Here is an 18560-nt window from a genome sequence, read left to right on the forward strand (position 1 = left end):
CTTTCTCGCCTCACATTGTCTTTAACTGTTCCTCTCCTCTCCCTATCCCATTTCTTGTCTTACTTTCTTACATTTTTCTTTCATATCATCCTCAACTTTCTTTCTTATCTTCAACTTCTTCCACACATCTGCAACCTGTTTCTTCTTCCTTCCACCGACCTTTTTTTAATTTTTTTATGTTACTTTCTGCCACTTGCTATTCCCCCCCCCCCCCCCCCCCCCCTTATGACTCGAAATATCCCCCTTTTCTCACCAATACCTTCCACCAGACTCCAAACAGAATGGAGATGCAGCGGCCAATGCAGCAGCCTTGGCCAATGAGGACTGCCCCAACATTGACCAGGTCCTAGGGGATGAGCGTAGTCCAGCAACTGGAGGTCTTGGTTCCGTCACCAGCCGCGAGCGCTACCCGCATGACCGGGCCTGTTTCCTGCTGAGCACCGGGGAATTCCAGCGCACGACGGATGGGAACGTTCGGAAAGGTAGGAGGGTGGAGGGGGTCCGGTGGAGGATTGAAGGAGGAGGAGGAGTGGGGGGAGGGCAGTACTTGAGTGACAGCAGTGGGCTGTCGCTTGATGCATGGTACTGATTGATCTGTGCTGACATGGTGTGTCGTGTGCAAAAACACCCTGAAACAGTCAAACATACATGTTTCAAAAACACATACATGCCCATATTTACACATTCAGGAGAGGGGCAGGGGGCAATGTAAGAAGAACGAACGAAGAACCTTATAAACTCATAAAAAGGATTTTACAGGTGTTCCTATAATTTCCTTGTGAACCCATCATCAAAGGAGATGCCAAGGGTCAAACACCATAAAATACAAATTTTTTTAATGTGTGGAATTTAGGGCTTTAAAATAATTCACAATTAAAACTCAATAACACTACAAAAACACTTTATTATTATTATTCTTTTTTTTCCCTCCATCACTTTGAGTCTGTGTCACCATGTCTGAACAACATGACCAGCTCTCCTCTGCAGCACACACATCAATGTCTATTGAACAACATTGATATTTAATTCAATGATTCTTCTTATAAGCACCTCAAACTACAGCTGAAGTAGGAGAGGTCCCCTTCATGCATCTATCCCGCATCTTTGCTGCAGAGGTACTGCAGAGGCTGCTGCTGCAGCACTGCCATGTGGGCTAATGTTGAATTGACGGAATTTAATCCTCTGTAAAACATCATTATCATTATAAGTGAACTACAGATTCAAGGTCAAAGAATGCTGTATTCACATACTCCAGATTATTCAATATTGAGGTGGGTCAGCAATCATTCATCAATACTAAATACAAGAAAACATTTGTCTTCTGTGTGTTTTTTTATTCTGTGTTCACCTTTTATTTGAACATGTGTACATCAAGTTTCATTTCAAAACAGCCCTTTATTGAGATTTTCATGTTTCTCATATTTGTAATGCTGAGTGTGACATAGAAGATGTTTTAATCTGTTGTTCCGTAAAATCAACAAATCCCACAAAAAAGCAGAAGACAAGTGTCATGTTTGTTTCAAATGAAATGTGCTTTTTTTTCTCCTTCGTGAATTCTGCAATTAATGTGACATTAAGGAAATGCAACATGAAACCTTAAAAAGAGAATGGTCAAAAACAAATGTGAAAAATACTCACGTGTCCTTTTCCGAAATCTATTCAAGACAATAAAGAGCTAGAAGTAGTGTTTCTCATTAGTGTTGAGGGCTCTTACAAATGCCTATATGTAACTTTGACTATTGATGTTTAAGCAAAAGTGAAGTATTTTTCAACAAAACACAAGTTTCTGGATGTTGCCTGAGTTAATCAGACGTCACCCAATTTAATTTTGCTACTAAGAGGGCGGCAGTTGTATTTCATTCTGCTAACACTGCTAACTGGAGACACGTCAACCAAAGCCTTTTCCATTCTACACAATGTGTGTTCAAGCTTAATTTTTTGGAATGAATACTTACACATGTTTATACATACTGTACAATACTGTACATTCATCTAGGTGTTACGTTTTTTTAAGGTTGAAATGTTCTTTCACAGTCCAGTTTCTTTGCGTTTGGTTGATACTTTAACTTTTAGTCTATGTAGACATAGCAGCATTTTTGTTCTATAGGCTCACAGACCCATCTCCCTGTTACTATAACACATTTTAATTTTAATGATTTTTCTATAACTTCTCAGGCTTCGTCAGGCTGGATTTAGCCATATACTGTATATTAATAATCAATTATCTCCCCAAATGTCTGACATTCCAGTAAACTACGCTTTGCGTTTTTGTGCTAATTGTTAAACGTTAGCATACTTACTACCATGTAGGCCGTTATGCACAGTCTTTTTTAAGGCTCAGCAATTTCTTAAAACAGTTCGCAATCGTCACTCAAACAGAACAAAGTTGGAGAATTATCAACTCAGGTTTATATATGTTCAGTCTCTAGCAGTTATGTCTGGAAGACATAATGTGTTCATGATAATGAAGAAAATGTCACCCAGCTCAACAATAGGATTTATCAATGTGTTATAATTTGTTATAACAACTGAGCTTTATGTTAAAGATACCAAGGCTGGACCAGAATATTTGCCTGTTTGGATCTTTGATTGCTTGGTTGGCCTTTAATAATCATTATTTTGAATGCATATATATCAGATTGTTGATTCCAAGGTGAGAGGCACTTGCTTTGAGTCTCTGCCTCTTTAACCACTTCAGGTCCATGTATATTTTTATTGGGTAGATTTAGAGAGTCAGAAATACTCTGAGCCTCTTGAAATTGAGCCTGACATTGTTAAAAGACGATTTGATTTTCATTCAGCATCCACACAACTGCAAAATTAGCCATTTCCATTAAAAGGATAGTGTTGGCCATTTCTTGGGATTTGATTCAGTGATAATCAGAAAGAGGAAACAAAATACCTTAAGCTTAGCTAATGTTGATCTATTAATGTTGAGGGATGTTGAGGGATGTTGAGGGATGTTGAGGGATGTTTCGGCGTGTCATTTTGAAATGAAACTCTTCATACAGTATGTGAATTGACATTCTTCAGAATCTGATTTGGCAGATCAGATGAGAATCACTCTGTCCTCAGTCATAATTCATTTTTCTGCTGTCTCTTTCTCATTACACCTTTTTTCCATTATGTTCCCCCTTTTTTTCATCAACTCACATTTACTAATTTCCCTTGTTTGCTTTCGCCCACCGCACTGTTAACTGTCCATGTTTAATGTTCAACATTCTCACACTGCCTCTTCATCTTACTGTCGCTCCCTTTTTGTTCCTCATCAACATTTCTAGGGGTCTTTACCCATATTCCTTTTTATTTTTTATTTTTCTGGCAACCATGACCTACTTACACTGAATTAATGTTTACTTGTTTTCAAATGTAACCTCTGACTTGTCATGTTCAGTATCACACACACATACCTCTATTATATTGTATACACTCTCCACATGCTATTTCCTCTGACTCACAAACACAAACATGCTCCAAAGTACACACCCCAACAGATGGCTCGAACTCCGGCAGTGTGACATCCTCCCTGGATGAGTTGCCCCACCTCCTCCTGGATCAAATCTTACAAACACAGAGAAAAAAAGGTGGCGCTAAACCTTTTTGCAGTGAACAACACAAACCTTCCCAAGTACAAGTTTAAGATTAAACCTGATTAAACTTAGTATGTCAACTTTGATATGTAAGTGATAAAATAGATTACATTTAAAATGCTTGAATAAAATAGTTAAAGACAAGACAACATTATATTACACCATCATACACCTAAAAGGATCAGACCAGAGTGGGTTAGACAACACAATGTTAACTAGACTAGATGGCACCCTGCTCGTTGAGAGTGTAATAATAAAAGACAAATACAATATAGTGTAATTAATAATTCCTTTAATCAGTATTTAATTAGATGCAGTAGAGTAGGACTCTATTGGACATTATAGGACTTAATGTTGGTTTATGGGATCGTTTCATTACAGCTGCACATGTTGAATCAGTTTGATTCCGTGTTTATATGTGAGCGCAGAAAGATAAGGGGAAAAAGAACAACAAAATTTGTATTTGACAGGAGAGATTAATGCAAACAGCTCATGCACAGAATATGACCCCACAGTTAAACAAAGTGAATAAGAGGAGAGCTCTGTGTCCAGAAATACCAACATGATAAGTTTGTAAATGTACTTTGCTTTCATAAAGCTTTTCTATCCCTTCACCAACTACATTCCTATTCACAAACACATTTATAATTATTTACAATTATTTACAATATGGAGTTGATGACACGTTGACTTGTAGTAGAACGTCTGGCACAAACTGTAATCATGTAATTACTGGATGACCCACATCTAACTCTTGAGCCACAGACTCCTAATATGAGGCCTCGCAACATAAAAACAATTACACACACACACACACACACACACACACACACACACACACACACACACACACACAACCACACACACACAACCACACACAGAAATGCAAAGAGGTGCATGAAGGGTGTTTTTTTATTGTAAAGCTTTTAAGTGTGGTTTCAGCATCATACAGTGAATAATAATTGTGTGCAGTGGGAGGCAAATGCATGGTTTGTGTATGTGTTTGTGTGTGTGTGATGCCCATACACCACAAAATAGAAATGATCTTATATGCAAGACAGTGGTTAAGAGATAAAATATATTATAGACATAATCTAAAACAATTTTCTTAACTTAATGTAAACAATCTATGAATCTGCATAGGTTCACTTATATTTTATTTATCTATAGTTCTTTCCAAACTATCATGACCCAATTTGCTACGGCTACATCTTAGCGAGTAGGTAATGCTGGTACACAGTTCATAATTAAGATAACATCAAGCAAGTTAACTCCACTGGATGTCCTGTTGTAGGGCTTGTCATCCACTCGTAAAGCTAATACAAAGAACACACACATCAATATATATAATTAGTTAAACATTGTATATGTGTCCCAATTTAACATTTGGAGATGATTATTCAAAGAATCTCAGGAGAGTTTTTTTTGCAAATGTATTATTGATGTTGCTTTTTGTTTAGCTGTATTACCTAGGCTTTTTTTTCTTCAAATAATTTCGTATATATGATGAATCGCAAACAAAATGCAAAAAGTCTTCATTCAAAAAAAGTTCCACCTCCTGTTCAGAATTGTGACACAAATATGATGCCAGTTACACATCCTATTTCAATTCACAGGAACACTCCATTTCGATTCCCTGAAGTTTAAACCTATAGTGTCACTCGCTCGAGGATTCAGCCCTCACATATGGACACTAAACTCAACCTAGCTGTACTCAACTACATGAACACACTGTATGAGTCTGACTGTGTGAGACATGAGTGTGTGACTAAATGCATGCCTCTATGGACTGCCGATGAGCTTCATAGTATGTGTGAGAGAGAGGAAAATGCCATTCCCCTTGATCTGTGGAAGAGGAAAAACCTGGGTGAACAGAGTGGGTGTAAGGTTTGAGTTAAAAGTGCGGGTTTATGTCTGATGTGTGCTGTTGTTGTTGTTGTTGTTGTTGTTGTTGTTGTTGTTGTTGTTATTATTTTGTTGTGTTACTGTCTCCTCCAGATTGTGTCAGGTCATATGTTGGCTCTTTTTTGTCTGTGTCACACTACCCATCTGTCTGTCTGTCTGTCTGTCTGTCTGTCTGTCTGTCTGTCTGTCTGTCTGTCTGTCTGTCTGTCTGTCTGTCTGTCTGTCTGTCTGTCTGTCTGTCTGTCTGTCTGTCTGTTCTTTTTCTGTGTGTCTGTATTTTGTGTGTGTAGCTGTCTTCCCCTCCTCCTGCTCCTCCTCTTCTTCCTCCTTCTCTTCCTCTCACCCAGTCTCTTCTCACTCTGGTACTTACAGATAGGGGGCGCCATGAAACTAATGCTTACCCCTCCCAAATTATACCCCACACCCATGTTCAAATGGGTGGGTCTAAATGCCAGACTGCTTTTTGGGGAGATGGTGATCCATACTTTCCATACTTTGACAATATAACTATTTTTGTATGATTATTTAATTCTGCGCAAAGAAATCTTTTATGAGATCAAATCTAACATAAATGAAGTCAACCAAAAGAAAAACTATTTTTCAGAAATAACATGAATGACTTTCTTTAAAAAAAAAAAAAATCAACTGAAGTATAAAAGTAAAAGGTATAAATGGTGATCCTATGAAATGCGTTTTTTATGGGTGGATGCCAGAGTGGAAGTGGCTGAAGTGCACTGGCTGGCTCGTTGCTCAGCCACTGAGAGTAAGAGCTGGTTGCTGATTGGTTAGTTGGAGGGTTTCCGCTGTTATTTCCTCTGGAACTGAGCTCAGGTCAGTTTTGACAGTGCAGTCCCCAGAGAGTACTATTTTGATTGATAGCAGACTCAGCGCCAGCCATTACATTAAGGGCTCAGCTCATTTGGGGAATTAAACATCTGATCAACTAATGCATTGTAAAATGTTCTCATTTTAATTGCTAAAAAAAACCAACAACAAAAAAACCAACAAACAACAACAAGTATTTCATAGTTTAGCTGCGTCTGACTCTCTGTTGGGTTGCACTGGAACACTGACTACTGTAGTGCTTCGAAGGTTTGACAGCTGAGGTTGTTTTTGAAGTTCACAAACAAAAAAAAATCTATGAGATATGGGAGCAGGCTGGGAGAAAGAAAGACAGACAAACTGTAATCCCTAAAAGACAAACATGCAAACACTTTCGGGTAAGTACAAGAACAACTTCGAAGGGCTGTGGTGATTAGCACAGTGGTGGCACTGTTAGCTGAGCTGTGATGGGCTCTTAGCCTTTTCTCTCTGCTCTTTTAAACTTCAAATCCACTGGTAGCACATGTTTTTGCTTTATTCATCTTTAAAGTTACCTTATATCTTGAAAGGAAGTTTTCACTTTGGCAGTGGCACTGTAATTTTGCTAATTGTTGCGTAGCTTTCATGATGGATTAGTGTAAGATTGTTGTACTTAATTTTAGAAAGAGTAAGGAAATTTACCTGCTCTTTCGTAATGTGTCCTGAGAAAACATTCATTAAAAATTGGAGCTATACAAAAAAAAAAAGATTAATTGATTATTATATTTGGGTTTGGACAAGAGTCATGAGAGAGTAAATCAAGCCGTTCAACATAGTCCCAATGCTATAGCTTTAGATGTGCCACCACGGCTCTCTTCCAATCTCTCTTACGACATGCCTCTTTTCTTCTTCCCTCCCTTCACTCTGACATTATCACAGATTGTGCTTGGATGGGATTTATTACAGATCTTATAGTTTCAACTGTAACTGTTATCCAACACCATCAGATCTGTGGTTTGCGAGGGGTGGAAAGAACTAAACATTGAGCTTATCAAAGGCATTCCGAAATGGCAGCATTGCATTGTAGCACTCTTCTTTCTCTGCTGCTTCTTTACTGGCTCTCATGCCTTTGTATGCACAAGCTTAAAGACAGGGCCGCATGCAATCTACAACTGCTGGAGTTTAGAGAGACTGCACTAGGACAGCAACACACGAATAGCACTATAACAAAACTCTGTATCAATTTCACTCTCCAACAGCTACTTCAGCTCATCGCCTAAAGGATTCCTGTTGGCTTGAAGCTTGGTTATGTTCCTATGTTGTGAAATGCTTTGACCTTTTGTTGTTCCTCAACACAAGTCACAAGAAGTCAAAGAACATTTCTTTCTTTCTATCAATCTATCTATCTATCTATCTATCTATCTATCTATCTATCTATCTATCTATCTATCTATCTATCTATCTATCTATCTATCTATCTATCTATCTATCTATCTATCTATCTATCTATCTATCTATCTATCTATCTATCTATCTATCTATCTATCTATCTATCTATCTATCTATCTGTCATGTTCATGTTTAAGGTTGGTTTGTTGTGTTTGATCTTTAAGTTTGTATGTCATATTTATTTTGTCTTATTCTCCAAACATTTGACGCCAATCTCATCAGCTCTCCCCCCTCTCTCTTTCAGTACCTCTTTTTTTCTCACTGCTTGACTTTGTCCTTATATCTCCCCACTGTTGCTACGGAAACAGTGGACAGGCAAATTCTGGGACTTGGTGCAACAAAGCATTTTGGGTCAAGACTTAGTTCTGATCTGATTATTGATTCATACTGATACAGTGGGCTGCATTTCACTCAGCATCCCATGAGGCAGAAGGAACTACAATGAGATGAATGAAACCTCTTGTGATGTGAATGATGACAAAGACAAGGACAGGATGAAACAAGTAAAAACAACCAAACAGCCTATAATTTGTTGGTTTTGAGGAAAAGATTTGAAATACAATGAATGTTATGTGTAATGTTTAAAATCATGTTAACAATCTACTTAACATTCGGTCATTCATCTCCACTGATATATAAGCCAGCCATGTGTGACTGGGCAGTCTGAATCTCAATGGGGAAAAACTATACCATTAACTCATGAGGACAATTTTAACTCAAGACTGGCCCAAGTTATTTCTGAAATGTGGCCAGATATTTAAATTGTTAGAAACCACACACATGACTACAAATAATCAGTTTAACAGTTTGGTTCCTAAAGTGTGTGGAGCAATGACATGGCCTGAACAGCAGCATGCACAGACAGATTAAAGGGATATTTCACCCGTTGAAACATGAATCTGTATTGACATTGGGTCATATATGTAGTAGAAATGTGAAATAGCTTCTGTTGGTGGTTGACCGGGAAAAGGCAGAAAGTGTCACCTTGGCTCATCTTGGCTTGGAGTTGGATGAAGGAGGATTTTGTGGCGCATTCACATGGTGTCATTTTGGAAAAACGAGTTAGTTGTAAAATGCACATGAAACACCTGCTCAAGTCAGAACAACAACTCGGAAAAGAATTACTGTAGGATTTGACGTCAGAATCGTCACGAAATGGGGGGCAAAACATGTTTTGTTAATGTTAACGTACTTTTATTCATGCTCATATTAAAAATCTACTTTTTGCTCAAATGTAACTTTTGACAGTTCATTGATCTTCGTCGTAGCATTCACTTTATTGTGCTGTTATTATAACACTGAAGTCTTGGAAATTTAAACTACCCAAGCAGCACCTGAATGCAGCATTATATACAGGCATTTAACACATAAATATGTTACCTCAACTGATTCCGAGATTTCTTTCAGAAGGAATTGCTATCTTGGAAATTCTATGTCAGTATTCAAAGGGAAACAGTAAGAGCACCACCCGTCTGCCCCGGCTCCTTGTTCTTATAGCCGCAGACCTGCCTGTCGGCTACAGCCAGCTCGCAGCTATCTTGCGACTCGTAGAAAGTGAGTCAAGAAATACAGACCTTTTCAGTCTCAGCCAGGGAGACTGAGGGCGGAATGCACAATCGTTCATAAATACTACTAATGATACAGAGCTCAATGCAAATTGGTGAAGTATCCCTTTAAATTCAACCAAACTTTCAAGGCTGAAATGTTATAAAATGTATTCAAATGTGGCTTTAGATTAAAAAACATTGTTTGAGTTAAATTGCCCCAGAGGACAAATAAAATCTTTCTTTCTTTCTTTTTTTTTTTTTATTGAAACATGGTCAACCGGTAGGCGGAACTGGCAGTCATAGTTTTGGGATTGTTTCTTACTGAAAATTCTACAAAACACGAAACAACTAGGAAGCAATCTTGGAGACAGCATGAAAATAAGCTGGGCATGTTAAAATGGGGGGCTGGAGCTCAGTAACATTTGATATCCTGTGGTTGTTGTGCTTCCTTTTCTGTCAGCCTGCTTCTGAATTGGTAATCATTACATTCAATAAGAATCTGTGGAATATGTGCTTGACTGTTGGCAGGTTCTCCCCATACAACAGAATGTCAGGGAACATGTTGCACAATTTAAATTTGGTGCAGCCTTGATGTTCTCCAGTGGCAAGATAATCTTTAAAACGATCAAAAACAATTTTCGGAATCTTGACCAAATTTGGCTTGATTAACTTGTAATGTGTACGACACATGAGGTAATACATAAGTTCAGAAGTAGGGTCACTGTTTTGTACAATTGTGTACACTAACTTTTTGCAAGTACTGGACAGCCTAGCCTCGAAGGTCCGCCCCCAGATGTTTAAGATTTGGTATCTCAGTGTAAACATTTGTAAAGTCTTTGTGATCCAAGCTGCAAGTATAGTCTTCTTCCATTTAGCATTATGTTGATCATTTTGTCATTTGAACTGTTGTTCCATTTCATAAAAAAGCAGATTATAGAGTAAAACAGCATACAGTATGGCTTACAGTGGCTGACATGTGGCCAACATTGCTGTATATCAGTAAGAATACAGGTGAAGACATGCCAACCCAGCCTCTCATCCAAAGAAGATTTTTCATACATTTTGATAAAGTATAAGCTCTCCAATGTTTTTGTGTTTTGTGCTGTTTATTCTTAAGGGCCGAGTGTTTCTTAAATGCCATTTGTTGACAATATCCCTGAGAATAGAAGAACATTATATCATGACAGAATTATAAAAGAATAGATTTTGCACGCTGATAGGCATATCATACTTCAAATCATTTGGGATTTTTGCTCTTCTAATGTAATTAAAGCAATCGCTTTGTCTTTCTCTTTCCGATTGTATCTCAACAACAACAAAAAAGAAAAATATACTGTATATATATTTTTCCTTTGTATAATTGACATACCTTTTGCATTCTTCTGTACAGTACTGTAAGTTGCTTGAGCCTAATCAAATTTAAAATAGGAGTCATTTTTCGAAGCCTTATTGCTAGATTTTGAAAGCAAAAATCAACATAGTCGTCTCTTTGTCTCAGTCAGAAAAGGCATAAATCTTGTGTCTTTGGCATAGAGGGATTGAAACCTTAGGTTACATTTGTCCTTATTGTACGGGAAAGAACGTCCATAAAACACTGTTTTTTCAGTGACTCTGCAACTTGCCAAGGTCTGACTCAGTGCAAAACAGGATAAATGAATGGCTAGAATGCAGAGAGGAGAACACTGCCTCCCTGCTCTCCCTCAGAAAAGAAAAAAAGAACTGCAGAGAGGTACTGAGCTCTAAAGTGACTGTTGGTGCAGTGCTGTTACTGCCTCCGAAGGCCAAGACTGCACATTACACCATCCTAACTGTATTCGTTTCAAAGGCAAGCAGACACACTCCGCATTATGATACTGCACACGTCTATCTCTCCTTTGGTTGAGAAACCTAATCAGTGAGTGGGTGGAGGTCGAGAAAGGAATGAAATGTTGCATTAATCACTCACTCGCTTTGTACTTCATGCTCTCTCCGACTGCTGTCCGGGCTCTGCTTGCTTTTTTTTTTTTTCTTCCATAATTCTCTCTCTCTTTTTCTCTCTGTCCTCCTCCACCCTGTTCTCTGTAGAAATAGTATTGATTCTCTTCATTGACAGACAGATACCACTAGCATGAACTGACTCTTGAGTCTCACTTAGCGGCTCATTGCTGTAAGGAGATATGCTGCGCCACAGCAGAGTGGAAAGCTCTCATCTCTCTTTCAGTCTTTCACGACATCTCCCTTGAGTTCCACCACTAAGATGCAATTTCATACCACCTTAAATATTCTCTTTTGACTGCAATTCATTCCATTCTTCTCTCATTAACACACAACTGTTTTTCTTTCTCTTTCTTTTTCTCTAACCAATGATCAATGGCCTTAAGGACTGGATTTAATCATTATCGGTGGTCAGAATCCCCAGAGGCCTATTGTGTTGCACTCACACTATTTTGTTTCCTTAGTGCTCCTACAACAGTTTAGCCGCTGCGGTTGTCGGGAGTCGAATCATGTTGCTAAGGAAAGTGTAAACTGTTCGATGATGTGGATTATGTTTATAGAGTAGACATTGTGGATTATAAACCATATATGTCAGTGTAAGTCTTTATGTTAAGTGACAACATCATTTGGTAAAATAACCCAACAGCTTCAGGTTAACTCCAAAAGATTTACATTTCCAGGCTTCTTCAGACTCTGCGGGCACTGCCTTTGCAGCATGTTAATCAAAGTTTCATGAATGGATTTTTTAAATAAGAGAGGCGCATTACTTCATAAAAAACAATGTGATTTGGTAGTTTATAGTTCCTCTTTTTTCATCTCCCTCTTGATGCTAAATAATTACAATGTTTTAAACAAAATTACCAGACACATTTTCTCTCCACTGATTAATCCCAAACCAGCTTAAAAATACCAAACTGTAAAGTACTTTCAAAGTTTCACTTTTATTACTGCTCCAACTAAACACACACATACACATCTTACTAATATCATCAGTATTCTATGTTTTATAGCCAGTGAAATATTGCTTTAAGATTTGATTTAGTTTGTCTGAGTTTACAGGAACTTCATAATTAGATCCTTTTTGTCTAATTAATTGTCTTGTCTCCCTGCTTTATTATGCTCGTTCAACTATTCTGCATGTGTGTTTCCTCTTTGCCTTCCTCTCCTCTTCTTGTCTCTGAGCAATGAAACACATCACATATGTGTGTGATGTTTACCTACAAACTGCATGTTTATATTTCTGTATTTGATGCAAATATTATTTCTTGACAATCTCAAATCCACATGTGGTTTCAAGGGATGAAATTACATTTCTTTAAAATTATTGCAATTGTGCTGTAAACTGAAACACATGTTGATATATTTTGTTTAGCATGCAGATTGACGTTAGGATAATATTTGCCTTTGTTGTTTGTTACTGTACACTCTTCCTAAACCCAAAGTCTTCCCCTTCCCCTGTTTTTCCCTCTTCCTTTCTTACCTCTACCATTGGCCTTTGTACTGTACACCCCTCACAAGTCACTTTCCATTTGAACACCTTGCTCTATTCTTAACTTCATCACAGTACTGTAACCACAGATCATACACCAAACTACGAACAGTAATTCTTCTCTTAGTATCCTGTCAACTATTGGACTATATATGTAATCATATATATATATATATATATATATATATATATATATATAATTTTAAAGTATGCAAAACTACGGTAATACAAAGCATTGTGTGCGTCCTTGCCTGATATACAGTATCTTATTCTTCTAATCTAAATAAATCCTTTTTTGTAAATGCTATCAAAAACTTGGCGTTTTTTGCATTGTTGAAAACAGTTTTTTAAATCAATTCATCCCAGATGCAAAGTCTCATACTACTAATAGTTACTAGAGGGGTGACTGCGGATTAATCCGTTCCTTTAATTAACCCTGGATTAAAACACAATGCCAATCCATCTTTTACTTTAACTTTTGGACACCTGGCTTTGCTAAACTAAAAGTTTAAACTGGTAAAAAGGACTTCATTTGGACTAAAGGAGATTTTCCACCATTGCAGAGTTTAAATGAAATTGCAGTTTAATTCGGATAATATTTTTAAACTGACTCACTTTATATAATGGTAGTATTTCAGGAAAAGGTATGAGCTAGAGTTGATGACATCATTGCTCGACTGGAGAGAAATATCTTTGGGACCTATTCAATATCCTATAATAATATATGCAGCCCACAGTTTTTCCTTATACAAAAATGTTTCCACCTGAAATGCAGAAAAAATGTCTGTGGTTGCTCATGTAAGACTTTTAACCAAAAAAGTTGATGAGATTTGTTGCAAAGAGAGATTCCAAGCAACAGGATCTTCAGTAGCAGGAGAAATTTCACATCTCCACTTTGGAGATGTTTTTTATTCGTTCCTGTGTTGACATTATTGTGTAACAGAAATTAAACACACATGAGCAATTTCAGCAGGTTATTCTCGTCCAAAAACAGACATAACTGAGCCAATAGGAGTTACAAAAGATGACCACATCTTTCTTCCCTCAACTGTTTATGATGTATTGATTTATTTATTTCTCACAAGAATACGAAATCCAGGCACATAAAGAAAACAGAAAAGCCTGTGTGTGGGTGTGGTAGAAGTCTACAAATGGCTTGCATGAAAACTATACCCAGAAGAGAAGGTAATACAAAACCACCAAAACTAACTGCTGGCCCTTACCTGTTCATCAGGAGACCCCAATTACCGTAGCAACTATATGTGTGTGGCATATGAACCTATCACATAGAGACTGTTAGAGTTTTTATAACTTGCACCTGATAAACCTGTAGTTTAAGGATAGCTGTATCCTTAAAGCTTGTATTTTGATCCTCTTCTCCTTTTCTGATTCCCCTGAGGACCAAATCAAAAAAGCAACCGTCCACACATCCACAAGGCTGTGTTGGGTTTTCTTTATGACATATTGTCGGAATTTCACTGTTGCTCCTTCTTCTCGAGCTGGGCAGCATTACTGGCTTTTGTTCTCTTACAGGACTAAGCCAACAAAGTGTCACAGAGCGCAATATTACTTGTGACAAATACTTATAATACTCTCTGTCTCTTTTTTTCGACATTCACAATATGCATGCATTATAGTCTATACCTAAAGCATACAGCAATTAATGCTGAGTGGTAATGTTAGTATAAAAGATCCAGCAGAAGAAATGACTGTGCATTACAAAATGAATCAGCAATTGTAAGCTTGTTATATAATATTGCTGTATAGCTACAGTATCTTGTAAAACAAATAAACCAAATTACTTAAATTGCAAATTGTATTTATAAGTATAAGAAACAGTGGTTTCTTATCTCAGGTGGTTTTTGAACACAGTTACGGTACATCCCACTCATTTTCACAGTATGTAATAACTACCATCTACTGTCCCCCCTCCATTGTGTTTCCTCTCTCCCTCTTCCTGTTCCTCTTTTCCTATCAACTCTTGACCCAACCCCATGTACCCACATTTCATTTTAACGCTGGTGTATCCATTCCATTCGTAGGCTATCCGCCTCAGTCTCTCCCCCTTCGTTGTGTTTCTAAAGTCTGACTAAGTGCAGGTATGTATAACAATCCGACATCACAGCACAGCTAACAGATGCGCTGCTACACTTGCTTAGCTTGCTTTGGCTTAAAAGAGAGTTAATCAGAAATAAATATTTAATTGTTAAAAACACATCACTAATGTTGGGCTATATAATTGTGCTGGCAGACCTAAATAAGCAATTCTATTTTAACATGCCTGATAGGCTTCGACTAAAGTCTTAATATGAGACACCTAGCTAACCCTAGCTAAGTAGATTAATGGTTTACGGTATAGTCTGGTTACTTAATGGGTTAGAACTATTAAATTTCTAAGTGAAGTATTAATTTTCTTAATCAAGAGACAATCTAATTTAACCAGTGTTGTTCATACAGGAGCATGATGTTTCTTCTAAGTCCCTGCAATGGTCGCCAGCTAATTTAAGTACAGAAGAAAACAAGGTCAGCTTCCAAATATGCTGCAGAACAGACTTTGAGGTCTGGGAGTTTGTCACCTTTTGAGCAGATCCCAAGATAAGCCACTATATAATAGACAGGAAGAACATGTCGATATTGATGATAAAACTATTTCACTGCCCAACACAATAATAAACTGGCCTTGGTGAACAAACACATCAACACATCGACTGAACAAGAAGTGCTCAGATTGTCAAAAAACATACAACGGGTTAAATGTGCCACAAAATATACTCTATTGTAAAAAGCACCAACTGACAAACACTAGCAGTGATAGTCAGATGTAAGAGTGAAATCATTTGTGTCAACTGCAAGGCAGTGGTGTCCTTAGCTGAGACTTGTTCATTGATCATAGAAATAGGATTAGCAGAAACAGCATTTATAGATAATATATAACATGATTGGTGGAAGAATCAGCAGTAAAAGTGTTCTGGGGCTGCCCCAAGCTGAACCTTGGCATATCTAGGCACACTTTCTAGATGTGTAAAAAAAAAGCTCTTCAGGAGTAGGAGATACCATTGTGAATTTTGGACAAACCGCTCTTTCTGGCCAGTTATTGTCTCCAGTTGGATAAAATTATGTTAGTCTAAGTAAAGTCTTCACAGTAAACTTTTTTTATGAACTGCCCCTTCCCTCCCAGTCCATTTACCATTTAGGTCGTACTCTGGAAATAATTTTGATTTTACTCAAGCTTTGAGAGGATTCTGGGATCTTTTTTCAAAATATTGAAATCCTTCTAGAAACGTAAACCACAACATGTCCATTAACCATTAACATTTAGTAATATGCAATTAATATTTATACACTATGAGTGGCCACAATGGATTCATTGTAAATTTGCCCCTTTTAATTCCACCCTTATGGCTACTGTGAGAGCCATAGAAGATGTGTCTACATTTAAATTGAATATGTTTAATGCACTGAGACATATAAGTGCCAATCGTAAATGTGATTTCTCCTATATGTTGTTTATGTTTTTTTTTGACAGGCCTGTGTTCATAAAATGAATCATATTCATAAGATCTCTGATGATAGCAGTCAGATCAGGCATTACAGGTCACTATAAATTCTGCAGTACATTGGCAACTGTAGGTTATTGATCCCAATCAATCCAAACCTGCTGCTGCTTTTATGTGTGTGATTGTGTGCGTATGTGTCAGTGTATGTGTGTGTGTTCCAATCAGCTAATGGCGCTGTGCTGCTGATTTATTCCTATGGTTACAGGACTTGATGTTGCAAACACATCTATTTAAATGCCGCAGAATATGTGCTGTGACACAAGTAAACATGCAGAAAAAACACACAAGCATGCACACACAAAGCCTATATGAAGCTGAATGTGGCATGAATAATTCATTGTAGCCTGCAATAAACATATGCATTTGCACATGCAGTTGATAACTTGCATACATTAAGATGAAAACACGAGACACGATCACCTTCAGTATTTGATGGAACACACACACACATACGCACACACACAAAAATGACCCCTTTTGGCCAGATAGGTGCGTGTGAGCGCACGTGCACACACACACACACACACACACACACACACTCACACACACTGAAATAAATAGTAATAACATAATAATAACAGTTTCTAGAATGCCTCCTAAAATGTTGTTTGATTTAGTACAGCATGAATGGTTTACACAAATCTGCAAATATTAAAGAAGCTCCTGAGATTGTCACTATTAAGAACTATAGGGACATAGCTAAGTGGATGCTCAAAATAAATATCTGTTGTTCTTACGTTCTTTCATTCAGGGGGACGAATAGAATGTTCTTGTGTTTTATATCGCCTTCCAATAATGTCTTGAGAGTACCTTGTCAGACAAAACTAGAGTCAGTCAGAAAACCATGAAGCTTTGCTCTTCTTTTTTATGATCACATTGATATATGTCAAATGGAACATTTCAAATTTTAAGTAGCCAGCACAGTGTCCACTATGACCACATTGCCCATTCAAGTCAAAGTCAAACAGACACAATCAATTTCTCTTTCAGGCTTATATCAAACCTTATTGTAAACATTACTGTCCATGCTTGCAATCATATGTCAGCTGGAATGAGGATTTTTCCTTGCCATCTCACATCCTTTTTTTGTGTCAAAGTCTTACAGTTAAGGGTTATTGCACTTGACTGACAGAGTACACTTTGTTTTAAAAGCTTTATCAGACCTCTGTGTTCAGCCTTGTACTTAAATAGTCACAGTCAGGGCGATGAACCTGAATTAAAGTCTCTCTGCAATGTTTGTACAGCAGTATGCAAAGCTTCTACATTATCCCCAATCTGCCTCCACAACTCCAAGAATTGCATGCACTTTGTCAGTGTCTTACACAACATTAGTGTCCAAGTGCAAACTCAACATGTTGAAGCACCACCTTAAACTGGGAATACACTGTATAATTTTAAGCCAATTAAGAACACTGGTGGTACAACTGCACACAACTTCCCTAACTTCTGGGCTATTTCTCCCTGATTGTGCCGCTGACAGATAATGTCTAAATTACTTTGGCATCAGCAGGTATGCCCTATTTAATATGTCTTCACCTTCCTTTAATAACAGAAACGTTGGCAGGAAATATCTGCAGAGCTCCAGATGAAAGGAAAACATTTTTTAGGACTTTGCTACTTGTACCCTTCGTTTGAATGGGTGATGCTGAGTGAGTGTGTGATCGTGTGTGTGTGTGTGTGTGTGTGTGTGTGTGAGGGATTTTGCTGTTGTGTGTATTTGAGTCGTGTGTATGAGACAACTGAAATATACATTTATTTATCTCCTTACTCTGTGCTCTCTCCATGTTAACTCATACAGCGTGAGCTCTCAGGTCATGCCGGACAATCCGGTCATACAATATGAGCACATAAAACATGAGCTTAGGTCGTGCATCGAAAAAATTCAGCCGTTCAGTGTACAGCAGGATTTACTCTGCCACTTTCTGCTAATTTAACCTGCTTGTCAAATGATAAAAAAAACTAATGAAAAGGTATTCATTATTAAATCTATCTATCTAAACTGAGTTTGCAAATATGTTAGTCATTAAACAGCAGATGTGGTAGTGTGAGAATGCTAATTAACGAAGTTGAGGCAAAGTGCTACTTTGGCTATAAAAATAGCTTCAAAGAGCTGCTAGCATGGCTGCAGATTTAAAATGTCCATATGTCAACTTATTATAATTACATTTTACTTTTTAAATGAAGGAAAGACGTGTGCTACTCTGGCCCATCTTTAAGGAGGGGTTTGTCTTCTGTCAATTTGTCTGTC

The 18560-nt window shown here is 37.6% G+C and overlaps 1 protein-coding gene across 6 annotated transcripts in view; it reads left to right on the forward strand.

Annotated features, from left to right (window-relative positions):
• Nucleotides 1–18560, forward strand: part of LOC306837759 (voltage-gated potassium channel KCNC1-like) — a 77678-nt gene that overhangs the window by 43156 nt on the left and 15962 nt on the right. For 4 of the 6 annotated variants that reach the window (XR_013780991.1, XM_079365529.1, XM_079365528.1 and 1 more), the window contains exon 4: nucleotides 270–482. Coding sequence is in view for 5 of the 6 variants with exons in the window: in XM_079365529.1 (XP_079221655.1) it covers nucleotides 270–482 (213 nt within the window). In the remaining variant the exon portion in view is untranslated. Of the gene's footprint in view, nucleotides 1–269; nucleotides 483–5785; nucleotides 5858–14797; nucleotides 16838–18560 lie in introns of those variants that run through there. The other 2 variants (XM_079365527.1, XM_079365526.1) reach the window with 2 other exon arrangements.

This window comes from Symphodus melops (genome assembly GCF_947650265.1).
Source record: "Symphodus melops genome assembly, chromosome: 17".
Lineage (NCBI taxonomy): Eukaryota > Metazoa > Chordata > Actinopteri > Labriformes > Labridae > Symphodus > Symphodus melops.